The 14,293-nt window shown below is 41.3% G+C and overlaps 1 protein-coding gene across 2 annotated transcripts; it reads right to left on the minus strand.

Annotated features, from left to right (window-relative positions):
• Positions 1 to 8,254: 8,254 nt before the first annotated feature.
• Positions 8,255 to 10,208, minus strand: LOC121271630 (transcription cofactor HES-6-like). 2 transcript variants are annotated; one of them, XM_041177705.1, is made up of 4 exons: positions 9,998 to 10,208; positions 9,803 to 9,889; positions 9,635 to 9,716; positions 8,255 to 9,453 (listed from the first exon to the last, which is right to left on the minus strand). In XM_041177705.1, the coding sequence occupies exons 1-4, from the start codon at positions 10,076 to 10,078 to the stop codon at positions 9,005 to 9,007; spliced, it is 699 nt and encodes a 232-aa protein (XP_041033639.1). In that variant the 5' UTR covers positions 10,079 to 10,208; the 3' UTR covers positions 8,255 to 9,004. The 2 variants fall into 2 exon arrangements, with proteins under 2 accessions (XP_041033639.1, XP_041033628.1); XM_041177694.1 differs by having other exon boundaries at positions 8,255 to 9,459.
• Between the last annotated feature and the right edge of the window lie 4,085 nt (positions 10,209 to 14,293).

Genomic DNA, 14,293 nt, shown 5'->3' on the forward strand with positions numbered 1-14,293 from the left:
GACAAAACTGACACGACTGTTAAAGCTAACAGCTGTCTGAGTCAATATGAATATATCAAATCCTTAAGGAATTTCTTTCAGCTATAAAACATTTGTCACAATTATCTATCAACTAGTCAATCTCCTGTGATATTACACATGAGGCTATTGGACAGGGGATAATTGGATCAGGACATGCAGACAAATTCAATCCCCATTTAAAAGTCATACATTTTACATTTCCTTTATAAATCCCTACATTTATAATTGTCATCTTGACGCACTGTAATTACACCTTTTTGCCATTGGTGGGGTTGCATCATTTGTCATTGAAAAAAGAAGTTAAGTTTTTTATGTATTATTTTATCTTTTTGATTTGCTAAAATGTGCAGGTAATAGGAATATTAGGAACTATGTTTTCTTGCAGATTACGCACCTTCTGCAGTATGTTGGACTCCATAGTAGAAGTTCTGCAAATTGTCTCCCTGCCCCAGCGGTAAATCACAAAATTACAGAATTTTAACAGCACAGGAGGCTATTCAGCCCATTGTGTCTGCACTGGCTCTCCACATGAACATTATGACCTAGTGCCATTGCTCTGCCTTTTCCCCATACCCCTGAACATTGTTTCTAGTCGAATAATCGTCTAATACCTTCCTGAATGCCCCAATTGAACCTGCCTCCACCACATTTCCAGGCAGTGCATTCCAGACCCAAACCACTCGTGTGAAAAAGCATTTTCTCCCATCACATTTGCTTCTTTTGCAAATCATTTTAAATTTGTGCCCTCTCGTTCTTGATCCTTCTATGAGCTGGAACAGCTTCTCCCTATCTATTCTATCCAGCCCCCTCATGATTTTGAACATCTCTATCATATCTCCTCTTAGCCTTCTTCTTTCCAAGGAGAACAGCCCCAACCCCTCCAATCTATCCTCATAACTGAAGTTTCTCATCCCTGAAACCATTCTTATAAACCTCTTCTGCACTCTCTCCAATGTGTTCACATCCTTCCTACAATGTGGCACCCAGAACTGTACACAATATTCCAGCTTCAGTCCATGTCCAAATTCAGCAAGACCTGGACAATATCCAGGCTTGGGCTGACAAGTAGCAAGTAACATTCGTGCCACACAAGCTCCAGGCAATGACCATCTCCAACAAGATTAAGTCCAACCATCACGACGTTCAATGGCATTACCATCACTGAATCTCCCACTATTAACATTCTGGGGGTTACCATTGACTGGGAACCAAACTGGACTAGCCATATAAATACTGTGGCTACGAGAGCAGGTCAGAGGCTAGGAATCGTGTGACAAGTAATTCACTTCCTTACTCCCCAAAGCCTGTCCAACATCTACAAGGCACAAGTCAGGAATGTGATGGAATACTCCCCACTTGCCTGGATGAGTGCAGCTCCAACAACACTCAAGAAGCTGGGCACTGTCCAGGACAAAGCTGTCTGCTTGATTGGCATCACATCCACAAACATTCACTCCCTCCACCATCGACACACAGTGGCAGCAGTGTGTACCATCCACAAGATGCACTGCAGGAATTCACCATGGCTCCTTAAACAGCACCTTTCAAACCCATGACCACTACCACCTAGAAGGACAAGGGCAGCAGATAGATGGGACTCCACCACCTGGAAGTTCCTCTCCAAGTAACTTACCATCCTGACTTGGAAATATATCACTGTTCCTTCACTGTCGCTGGGTCAAAATCCTGCAACTCCCTTCCTAACAGCACTGTGGATGTACCTATGCTACACTGACTACAGTGGTTCAAGAAAGCAGCTCACCACCACCTTCTCAAGGGCAACTAGGGATGGGCAATATATGCTGGCCCAGCCAGCGAAGCCCACATCCCATGAATGAATAAAAAAAAAGCTGAGGTCTAACGAGTGTCTTATATAAAATCAGCATAACCTTCTTGCTCTTGTACTCTATGCCCCTACTAATAAAGCCCAGGATACTATATGCTTTATTAATTGCTCTCTCCACCTATCCTACCACCTTCAATGATCTGTCCATGTTCTTTCTACCAAAATGCCCCACCTCACACTTCTCCGCATTGAACTTCATCTGCCACCTATCTGCCCACTTCACCAACTTGTCTATGTCCTCTTGAAGTTCCACACTGTCCTCCTCACAGTTTACAATGCTCCCAAGCTTCGTATCATCTGCAAACTTTGAAATTATCCCCTGCATACCAAGATCTATATCACTAATATATATCAGGAAAAGCAACGGTCCCAATACCGACCCCTGGGGAACTCCACTCCTCCAGCCCAAAAAATATCCATTGACCATTGCGTTCTGCTTCCTATTTTTCAGCTAATTTTGTATCCACGTAGCTATTGTCCCTTTTATCCCATAAGCAATAACTTTTCTCACGTGTCTGTTGTGTGGCACTATGTCAAATGCCTTTTGAAAGTCCACGTACACCACATCAACAGCATTACCCTCGTTGACTTTTCTGTTGCCCCTTCAAAAAACTGCAGCAAGTTAGTTAAACATGATTTCCCCTTTAGGAATCCATGCTGGCTCTTCCTTATCAATCCATATTTTTCCATGTGACTACTAATTCTATCCCGAATAATTGTTTCTGGAATCTTGCCCACCACTGAAATTAAACTGACTGATCTGCAATTGCTGAGCTTATCCTTATAATCTTTTTTAGAAAAGGCGGTAATGTTTGCAATTCTCCAATCCTCTGGCACCTCCCTTGAGTCTAGGGAAGGCTGAAAAATTATGGCCAGTGCCCCTGCAATTTGTACTCTCACTTCCTTCAATATCCTTGGATACATCTCGTCCAGCCCCGGTGCCTTGTCAACTTTAAGTACTGACAGTCTATTCAACACTTCCTCCGTATCAATTTTGAACCCTTCTCATGACATAGTTTCCTCAACTTCACCACTGCCTGGGTAACATCTATCTCCTTGGTAAAGATGGATGCAAAGTATTCATTTAATGCCTCAGCTATGGCCCCTTCATCCATGTGTGAATTCCCTTTTAGGTCCCTAAATGGCCATACTCTTCCTTTTACCACCCTTTTACTATTTATATGCCTGTAGAAGACTTTGGGTTTCCCCTTTATGTTGGCTGCCAGTCTTTTCTCATAATCCCTCTTCGCTTCTCTAATATGCTTTTTCACCTCCCCTCTGAACCTTCTGTATTCCTCTTGGTTCTCAATTGTATTTTCTACCTGACACCTGTCATAAGAACACTTTTTCTTCATCATCTTAATTTCTGTCTCGTTTTTCATCCAGGGAACTCTGGATTTGTTTGTCCTACCCTTTCAATGGAATATACCTCGACTGTGCCCGAACCAATCGTTTTTTGAAGGTAGCCCATTGTTCAGCTACAGTTTTTCCCACCAATCTTTCATTCCAGTCTATCTGGCCCAGCTCCGTTCTTGCCCCATCGAAGCTGGCTCTCGTCCAGTTAATTATTCTTACTCTGGATTGCCTATCGTCCTTTTCTATCATCATCCTAAAATATATCCTAAAACTAAATCAATTAAAACTCCAGAATATCTATCTAGCTGTGTTACTTATCTTTGTTTGTCTTGCTTGCAATAACTAAAGCTTCCACTAAAATAAATGCCAAAAGCTAAAACAGACCATAACGCTGTGTAAAGATCACATATATTTTGTATTGGTACAAAGACGCTTCACAAATATCCCCATCAATGAAAGGGGATCCCAGCACATCAGTGCAAAAGATAAGGCTGAAGCATTCAAAACAATCTTCAGCCAGAAATGCTGAGCAGATGATCCATCTTGGCCTACTCCAGAGGTCCCCAGCATCACATGTGCCAGCCTTCATCCAATTCAATTCATTCCATGTGATATCAAGAAATGGCTTAAGGCACTGGAGACTGCAAAGACTATGGGCCCTGACAATATTCCGGCAATTGTACTGAAGACTTGTGCTCCAGAACTTGTCATGCCCCAGCAAAGCTGTTCCAGTACAGCTACAACACTGGCATCTACCTGGCAATGTGGAAAATTGCCCAGGTATGTCCTGTACACAAAAAGCAGGACAAATCCAACTCAGCCAATTACCACCCCAGCAGTCTGCACTCATCATCAGTGAAGTGATGGAAGGAATCATCAACAGTGCTATCAAGCAGCACTTGCTTAGCAATAACCTGTTCACTGGTGCTTAGGTATGGGTTCTGCCAGGGTTACTCAGCTCCTGACCTCATTACAGCCTTGGTTCAAACACGGAAAAAAGAGCTGAACTCCAGAGGTTAGGTGAGAGTGACTGCCCTTGACATCAAGGCAGCATTTGACCGAATGTGGCATCAAAGAGCCCTAGCAAAATTGGAGTCAATGGGAATGAAGAGGAAAACTTTCCAGTGGTTGGAGTCATACCTAGCTCAAAAGAAGATGGTTGTGGTGGTTGGAGGTCAATCATCTCAGCTCCAGGACATCACTGCAGGAGTTCCTCAGGGTAATGTCCTATCCTAATCATCTTCAGTTGCTTCATCAATGACCTTCCTTCCTTCATAAGGTCAGAAGTGGGGATGTTCGCTGATGATTGCACAATGTTCAGCACCGTTTCCAATTCTTCAGATACTGAAGCAGTCCATGTCCAAATGTATCAAGACCTGGACAATATCCAAGCTTGGTCTGACAAGTGGCAACTGACATGCATGCCACACAAGTGTCAAGCAATGATCATCTCTAACAAGAGAGAGATTAACCATCGCACCTTAACATGCAATGGCATTACCATCTTGGAATACCCCACTATCAACATCCTTGGAGTTACCATTGACCAGAAATTGAACTAGACTAGCCATACAAATGTTCTGGCTACAAGAGCAGGTCAGAAGCTAGGAATCCTGCGGTAAATAACTCACCTGCTGACTCCCCAAAGCCTGTCCACCATTTACAAGGCACAAGTCAGGAGTTTTATATAACACTCTCCACTTGCTTGGATAAGTGCAGCTCCAACGATGCTTAAGAGGCTCATCACCATCCAGGACAAAGCAGTCCGCTTGATTGGCACCCCTTCCACAAACATTCACTCCCTCCACCACCAATGCACAGTAGCAGCAGTGTGCCCCATCTACAAGATGCACTGCAGGAACTCACCAAGCCTTCTTAGACAGCACCTTCCAAACTCATGACCACTACCATATAGAAGTCAAGGGCAACAGATAGATGGGAATAACACCACCTGGAAGTTCCCCTCCAAGTCACTCAACATCCTGACTTGGAAATATGTTGCTGTTCCTTCACTGTCGTTGGGTCAAAATCCTGGAACTCCCTCCCTAATAGCACTGTGGATGTACCTACACCACATGGACTACAGCGGTTCAAGAAGGAAGCTCACCACTACCTTCTCAAGGGCAACTAGGAATGGGCAAATGCTGGCCCGGTCAGCAACGCCCACATCCCAAGAGTGAATAAAAATAATTTTAGCTTCACATTCATGCAATATGTGGCAAGTAACATTTGTGCCACACAAGGGCCAGACCACCCCCAGCAAGACAGAATCCAACCATCTCCCCTTGAAATTCAAAGCTTTACTATCTTTGAATACCCCACTATCAACATCTTGGGGGTTACCATTGACCGGAAACTAAACTGGACCGGCCATATAAATACTGTGGCTACAAGAGCAGGTCAGGCGCTAGGAATCCTGAGGTGAGTAATGCACCTCCTGACTCCCCAAAGTTTGTTCACCATCTACAAGGCACAAGTCAGGAGTGTGATGGAATACTGGCCACTTGCCTGGATGAGTGCAGCTCCAACAACACTCAAGTAGCTCGACACCATCCAGGACAAAGCAACTGCTTGATTGGCACCACATCCACCACTTTCAATATCAGTCCCTTCATCACTGACGTACAGTAGCAACAGTGTGTGCCATCTAGAAGATGCACTGCAGCAACTCACCAAGTCTCCTTTGACAGCACCTTCCAAACTTGCCACCTCCACCACCGAGAAGGACAAGGGCAGCAGATGCATGGGAACGCCACCACCTGAAAGTTCTCCTCTGAGTCACTCACCATCCTGACTCAGAAATATATCATCATTCCTTCACTGTCGCTGGGTCAAAATCCTGGAATTCCCTCCCCAACAGCACTGTGGGTGTACCTACACCACATGGTCTGCAGCTTTGCAAGAAGGCAGCTCGCTACCACCTTCTCAAGGGCTATTAGAGATGGGCAATAAAAATGCTGGCATAGCCAGCAACACCTACTTCCTGTGAAAGAATTTTTAAAAATGTGTAATATAGTTCAATCATGAAGTGCCAACTCAAGGATGATATTTTGGCTTCACATGCTACAGTATCATTTTCAAGAGTTGAGGAGTTTTTATACTTTATGTTTTATAATTTATGTTAGCAGAGAGTTGACTATCATGTGGATTATTTATTAATGTTGAAATTTAACCAGTATTTGAATGCAAATGAGAAGAACTCTGTTTTCCTGGTTGGAGACTAATTAAGAGATGGCAATATAATTCAGATCTGCATGAATTAAATCTAAGCAGCTGTCAGTTTCAAATGTGTACCTGTATCATACCTCTATCATTAATATATATTTTGAATTGTGTGATAAAGTTCAAAGTATAACAAAATACATACAATTTTATGATTGAAATGGCATCAAGTGTAGAACAAAAATGCAATGAATAGAAGCTTTGCATTCTGACCTACGAAACAAGCTCACCTCCTTGAGACTGTAATGATACTCCATCTACCAATTTCAGTCAGTTATTTATGAAGTGTGATGTGAAGGCAGTAGACCAGATATGTGGTGCCAATTGCAAACTACATGAAGGGCTGTTAAAAAAGAGATCTGGGAACATATATTCTTAGTGCTCTGTTCTGTGGCAGTTGAAAGTGAGCAGGTATGGCTATTCATTTTCTCTGAGCCTAAAAACACTCAAAAATAATTTACAGATTAACCCAGTAATCCAGAAAGCTCTCAGAAATATTTGAAATGCAGTTTTGCCAAAGTTGTTACTCAAACCAATGTGAAACAACCTCGTGAAAACAAAGTTTCTTGATTTTATGAACTCAGCAGTGGGATCAGGACCAAAATTTGATATCAGTCAGAGGGTTGTGAGGTTGGAAGAGATTGCAGAGATGGGAGGGGTGAGGACATGGAAGGATTTGAAAACAAGAATGAGAATTTTTAAATCAAGACGTTGCTCGACCAGAGCCAATGTAGGTCAGTGGGTTCAGGGATGATAGGGGCATAGAACTTGCTGCAAGTTAAGACATAGGCAGCAGAATTTTGGATGACCTCAGGTTTACAAAGTGTGACAAACCAGCTAGGAATACATTGGAATAGTCGGGTCTACTGGTAATGAAGGCATAAATGAGGGTTTCAGCAGCAGATGTACTAAGACGGGGGCCAAATCAGGTGATTTTACAGAGGTAGAAATAGATGATCTTCACAATGGCACAAATATGATGTCCAAAGCTCATCTTGGGGTCAGAAGTGACATCAAGGTTGCAAATATGAACAGACTGGCTTAATCTCAGACTGTTGCTGGGGAGATGATGGAGTTGGTTGCTAGAGAATGGAATTTGGAGTGGCTACCAAAAACTAAGGCTTCAGTCTTCCCAATATTTGAGTGGAGGAAATTTCCACTAATCCAGTACTCAATTTCAGCTAAACAACCTGAAATTTAGCAACAGTGGTGGTCATGTCAATGCACATCCAAAACTTTTGCATGGAGGTGAAAGTGGCAATACTAATATACCCTAAAATGCTGTATACACCCATGTGGATAAACTACAGTGGAATTTCTGCTCCACAATTTCAACTAAATTATAGTTAATTCAAATGAAAGGTTATTACATCTTACTAGCTTCAATGATATAGTAGTCCTATTATTTCACAATTCTGTCTTCTCTTCGTTAGACATTGTTTGGTTCCTGAATAACCTACGTGATTATACATCAGTTAGGTTCTATTTTATTTTAAATGTGGTTATGTTTAGCAAATAACATTAAACTTGAACCCTTGTTGGAAAAATGTACCTTATGGTAATCATATCTTGGCTCCAAAACAGGTGCAGATATATACATCCTGGCATCTTACAATGGTTCTAATTTGGTGCATAGCTTGAGAACCATGGCAAATGCAAAACTGCTTTCAAGTAATAGATCTTGTACAATGTCAAGACTATATAGTTACAGTGGTAAAGCTCTGCATATAATAAAAGAGCCACTGCAATTGTATTTCCTTCAATAACATAGAAAGATGTGTGTATTTTTAGATTAGTAATTAGTCATTCTTTAACAAGTGGTAAAAGTTTATTTAAATGATAAAACATAACAAAATTCCACTAACATGACAGACAAATATACATACAATTAAAAAACTCAGGTTAATATGCTAGCATAACATTTCAAATGTAACTGTGCTTGGAAGCACAGGTGCATGTTTCCTAAAGGCATTCCCCTAGAATTAATAAGAACATTTACATCTAACCTTTTTTTCCCTTGCACAATTCTAATTCAGTCTGTCTTCCTTCACTGAAGGATGAAACTGTGGACCCTGTTACCAATAATTCTAGCTCCAAACCAATCCCTTTAAGGGAATATTAAACGTGTTTTTACCACTAGAAGTAGAATGTTTATATGTTCATTCATGTGTGCAGGAGTATATTTCCACTCCAAAATGTAAAAAAAAACGGTTAAATGTCGTGCTTTATAGAAGCGCTTTGTTTCACTTTTCTGATACTAAGAAACCCGAATACCTCTTTACCTGGAGACACTAATGCCATTAGAAATGCATGACAGTATCTAAAATAGCTAAGCTTTAATATAGGATATCGGCCCATTCATTGTTTTGTGTTATTCCCAGTGCTATTTTTCGTTCAGCTTCTTTAACCGTATTTCCCCATTAAACACATTACTGCATTTGTTATACACTCAATATTGTTCATTGAAGGTAGTGATGACTTGCTACTGGCTCTTAAAACGGAAGAACCAATGTCTGATTCAAACTAGGTAGCTTTGTTATTTCTCTTGGGTCCAGTAAGTTACCACGGCCTCCAGACTGATTTTGAATACATTACAGGGGACGTGCTTTCTGTCCTACAGTTATCAACTTTTTCTTGCAACAAGGGACTCTGTCCAGCAGTAGGCGAATCCGCTTCATCTAGATCGGAGCACAGGTCATCACTGGAAGCAGTGGACACAGGAGACAGTGCTGAGGGGCTGGCTTGGATACCACCTCCGGGGGACACCAATAAGTGGCACACATCGTCAGGCCCAGGCCACATACTGGGGCCAGTTTCGGCCATTAATTCGCCCAGTAAATCCTGAAAGTGATCTTCGCTCAATGGCATAGACTCCAAGAGGTGGTTCAGTAACTCGGCGGCCACTGCAGAGTCGATCCCCGGGCAGTTTGAGACGAAAGTATGCACCTCATGCATGCACTGAATGTAGCCAGCTGCAAACCTCTCATTCGCTTCCTGGTTAAACCTGTCTGTTTCTTCCAAGAAGGAGAAAGGAGAGAGAATAGAAGTCACTTTCCATTGCAACAGTTACCATTGAAATATAATGGTCGCCTGGATAAGGCTGTGCAGCAGCATTTGCAATAAGTGCACTGCAGTGGCTTCCACTCTTTGATTTCTGTTTTACAGGAGGAGATTTCAAACTGTACTCACCAACATTTCTGTTGCGAAGTATGTTTTGGACACGTTTCACGGTCATCTCCAGCACCTCCGCATTCTCCATTTTCGACTGCAGCTGAGAACATTTAGCACATTTTAGATTTTTAAATCATAACTGAAATCTGAAGGATTTTTTTCCCATCAGTACAACTAAAAACTCACTTCCGTATCCGCCAAGATCAGTCTCAGTTCTTGCAAGCTTTCGTTAATGCGGGCTCGTCTCTTTTTCTCGATCAGTGGCTTGCGAGTCTGAAATCAGATAGGGAGAGGCACGGAGTTAGAATGCTATTTATTGCAATGCACGTACATTGTAAAAGTCGGTGATTAATGCTGCCTCCTGTAAGTGCACCGATTTACCTTTCGATCTTCTTTGACTGTATAATAGTCCCCTTCATCCCTGACAGAACCATGCTTGCTAGGTTTGCACGATGGAGCCATGTTGTTTAGGAGACCAACAACCTTTCTCCCCCCCCAAAAAAAAGGAAAATCCTCCCACCCAAAGCACGTTTCGATAGCAGCCTTTACGCTTACAACCTCCTTTTTATTCACTCTAGTCTGCCGTTGGCAATCTCTCTATTTATACCCTGTCGTTTGCATTTGAATGACTGGGGAGCGGCGCGTCCCGTGGACGCCTACAGGTCATTAGCTTATCCAATAGCGAGGCGATGCTTTGTCTGGAGCTCAAGGCTGCGCTCTGCCTGCTGTCAGGCTCTGGCTGGCCACGTGAGCAATGGGACTTTTAAAGTTATTTGTTACGCAATTGCACTCAGCAGAATTGTACACTTTTTTAAAAACAGAGAAAATACTATAAATAACGCCACGTTGCCCTCGCACCCCAAAGCGTTCACTATCAATTTCAGGTCAATTCCCATACAAGAAACAAATAGGCTGAACTATTTATTGTATAAAAATTGTACACTTTCAGACAGGAATCGTTTATTATGCTTTTACACTCCAATGCAGGACGACAGAAGTGTCGGGAAAAAAAAGCGCCCCACACATAAACAGGTACAGCCACACTAGTTACCAGAAGAAAAGGCCATAACCAAATAAAACGTGAAGCAATAAGTCATTAATGTTGATATCTGAGCGTTAACGTTAACCACCTACTTATTTTTTCTCGTTTAAAAACAACTGGGAAGGGCGCAGAGTGTGAAACACTAAAAGGGATTTTATTATGTCCTGCCCTGCAAAATTCTGGGTATGTAGGTGAAATGTAATATGATGCTGACAGTTAGCAGCTGCAGCCTTCTCGCCAGAATGAATCAAGTAAGAGCATTAGTCCATCCCTAAAGAGCAAGCGACAGGTGTTAGCCCTTGCTTCATTTGTTTTCGTCTTTTACTGCTGGTAGCGTGTATCTGTCATATTTATTATATCCAAAGTACATCCACCATCCCTTCTCTTGCATTGGTTTCTGCAAAAGTGATTTGCTAGATACGTAATCAGCATAAGTCATTTATCCCCTATTTTTAAAATTACACTCTTGTCAGATCAATTATGTAAATCTCTCCCTTTTAACTAGCAGTTATCCCGTTTTATTAGAATAGTAAACACACACAATATTGGCCAGCATTCTCACTCTAAAGAACGCGCCTGAAAAGGAGAAAAAGTGTTTTGCATACTTTAGAAATAGCCTCAAAGGTGACTGTTTGCAATTTGTATGGGAATGTTTTACCGGAATACAATAGGAATGTCTTTGCATTCGCCCAGAGTCTGCTGTTCCTTCATTTTGTGTTTCTACCACACAGCCTCTTTAACATTGCAGCTTAAATCCTCTGGTGGGGGCTATTTGGTGAGAATCAAAGGGGTGTCACTTCAACGGGGGATGGTTTAGCTCTACTTTTATAATATATATGTTTATATCCTGAGCAGAATTCTATCAGCGATGTGACGTCTTGCCGATTTGAGTTCATGTTCACTTTACATGTTTCGTGTCGCAGCGAAAGACCCTCTATTGTTGATGACATGTGTGCGCTTCTGAAACACTTCGGGTGTCCATAGAGAGAAACGAGCAGCACACAAAAAAGAGAGCGCACAGACGTCATGGTATATGCTTTAAAACGCTTAAATGTTTAATAAATGAATATTAGTGCACCGCCCAATATCAGATAGGTTAATGTGACTAAAACCTTGGGACATTTTTTATTGAGTTACTCTTTCTGAGTTATAACAAATTATGTACTGTTCAAAACAAAGCATTGCTTCGATAGGAATAGAGGTTGTAAAACGCCTCGAGTGGTAATTAGTTTTTTGGGCTTTTCAGTCGATGATTCGAGAAGTTGGTGATGAGATGAAATAAATTCCACAACGGGCATGAAGGTTACAATTCGGAGCTTTAATTTTTTTTAAAAAAAAGCTTGGCTGCTTGCCATGAACGTAATTGGGCTCAGTCATTATGCAACCTGGTCAGCGAATCTTGCAGCTGTCGTTGAAATCTTTTGTTTAGGCCAAACAGGCGTCCCCGATTCTGGCTTTCAATATATTTCATCAGTATTCAAGAATGGTTGGCTTGAGAAATAATTCTGATAATAGAGGGAACTGTGTGCCTCCCACCAAATAAGTTACGGGGAATGCCTGCTAAGTTGCATCTGCGGTGTCGTGCCTCTTTTCTGTTTTCAAACACTTGGAAGAGATGGCATAACGGGGTGATTCGCTAACATTGGTCCATTTATATGTCGCATCTGTGTTGGTGTCGGTTCCTTCCGAGAATGATCTGAATTTTAAAATTATGGAGATACAGTATTTGGAGAAGCGTTGTACTTTGACCCTTACTGTGAACAGGATTAGAATCTAATGGTTCAGAAGCAATTTGTTACCCGTACACAACTGCAGGAATATTGCAACAAAATATCAATTAAAATGTACTGATAAAAACCCGAAATACTACCATAGACAAGTAACTATCTCGTGTCGTTTTACTGAATGTTGGACGCGTTCTGTATTTTATTGGAAGCAACAGTGACAAGAGGGATCACTATTTTTCTGTTCAGGGAAGCTTTTCTATCCTGCCCTTCTATGCACAATGTGCAAGGAAAGCCAGCCTCGCATAACTGGAAGGGCGGGGCAAGGCCAAGGCCACTTATTCCGCCTCCCCCCACCACCTCCACCTTCTCTATCATTCACACATATCGTGTATGGAATCACTATGGTCAAAAAGTTCCGAGCGATTAGCCCACCTATGTGGACTTTGTTCTCGTTCTGTTCATATCACGGGACATTATATATCTGAATATCTCTTCAAGAAAATAAAATTACGCAGGACAATTGAGGGAAAAGTCGGAGATGTTATCGACAACTCAATTACGTGCTGGATCCATCAAAGCGATTCTTTCCAGACAAAATGAATCCTCAATGAGATTAACCACGTTCAGTGAAAGGAACAGTTTCGTATGTATTATATGTGATTCCAAACTCACAATTAGCAGAACATTTCATCACAGAACACATGTCAACCGATACAGTTCATGCTTAATCGTTTCATGGCCTATAACGGGGTCTCCATTTGCTTCAATATTATTAAAAATCCGAAATGAAACACGTTAATCTCGTTATATGCATGATTCTGTTAATACTGTCGAACATTTCACTTTTTACACTGCCTTAAAAAATAAACTTGTTATCCTCCGCCTTTTTAGAGATTTGAATCGCAATAGTTTATCATTAAAACGCTGGACAGATATAAAGCAAACTTTAATTGGCAGTTACCCTCATTTATTGGAACTGTAAACACATAATGTGGTCCAGCATTTTCATTTTAAAGGGCAGGTCTGCAAGGAGATTAAGAAAAAAAGTGTTTACATACATCAAACGTGACTACAATTTGCAGGGGCATATTTCACCAGAATACAGTTAGAATGTGTCTACATTCACTTATACTTGGCTATCCTTTCACTTCATGTTCTTTTAAATATTGCGTTGCATGTGTGATTATATTCTATGCTGTTACTTGGATTTATTGAAGTTTGTGTGTAGTACTGAAAACGATTAGATTTATTACTGTTTCTGGTTTGATATTTTTATGAGCTGAATGTTTCCTATAGTGATAAATTCTTCAATGTATGGGTTTAATGTACTAATGTGTATTGATGTAGAAATCTCATAGGATCTGAACAAACGTTAGACAAATCTCATTTTGATCCTGGCCTGTTGGATATGGGGAAGCCGTTAGTTTAGCTAATTCTCAGTTTGGCTGCAGTGATAGACAGCGCTGTTCTATTCTGGAAATACTCAGCAGGTCCAGCAGCATGGCTGGAGAGAGAAACGTCATTAACAGTTCAGGCCGTTGACAGGCCCGCTGAGAATATCCAGCATTTTCTGTTTTTATTTCCGACTTGCAGCATCCAGTGCAGTTTGCTTTTCCATGTATGCTCAGGGTGATGGGTGGCATCTTAATGAGATTTCTAAAATTGGTGTAACCTCTTTGAACTTCTTCATTTTGAATGTAAATGTATTTCGTGACGTACTCCTGGTGAAAGCAAAGGTAAGTAAATGGATGTGTCCGAAATATTTTAATGTGGAAAACCCAGAATTTTTAAAATGCATTTAGCACTTCGAGGTTTTTAAGCTCCAAATTTTTCAAACAAACCAAACGTCTAGGCATTAAATCGTTTCAGAGGATACTCTGCATCTAAGAAAGATTAATTTCTACAAGT

The sequence above is a fragment of the Carcharodon carcharias genome, chromosome 2 (genome assembly GCF_017639515.1).
Source record: "Carcharodon carcharias isolate sCarCar2 chromosome 2, sCarCar2.pri, whole genome shotgun sequence".
Taxonomy (NCBI): domain Eukaryota; kingdom Metazoa; phylum Chordata; class Chondrichthyes; order Lamniformes; family Lamnidae; genus Carcharodon; species Carcharodon carcharias.

What these genes read in the sequence shown, in the direction of transcription:
- LOC121271630 (XM_041177694.1), bottom strand. Translation starts at nt 10,078, where the DNA reads ATGGCTCCATCGTGCAAACCTAGCAAGCATGGTTCTGTCAGGGATGAA. An exon ending in TGATCTTGGCGGATACGGAA is followed by an intron (nt 9,717 to 9,802) that starts GTGAGTTTTTAG and finishes AAATGTTCTCAG; the next exon opens with CTGCAGTCGAAAATGGAGAA. An exon ending in ACTTCGCAACAGAAATGTTG is followed by an intron (nt 9,460 to 9,634) that starts GTGAGTACAGTT and finishes CCTTCTTGGAAG; the next exon opens with AAACAGACAGGTTTAACCAG.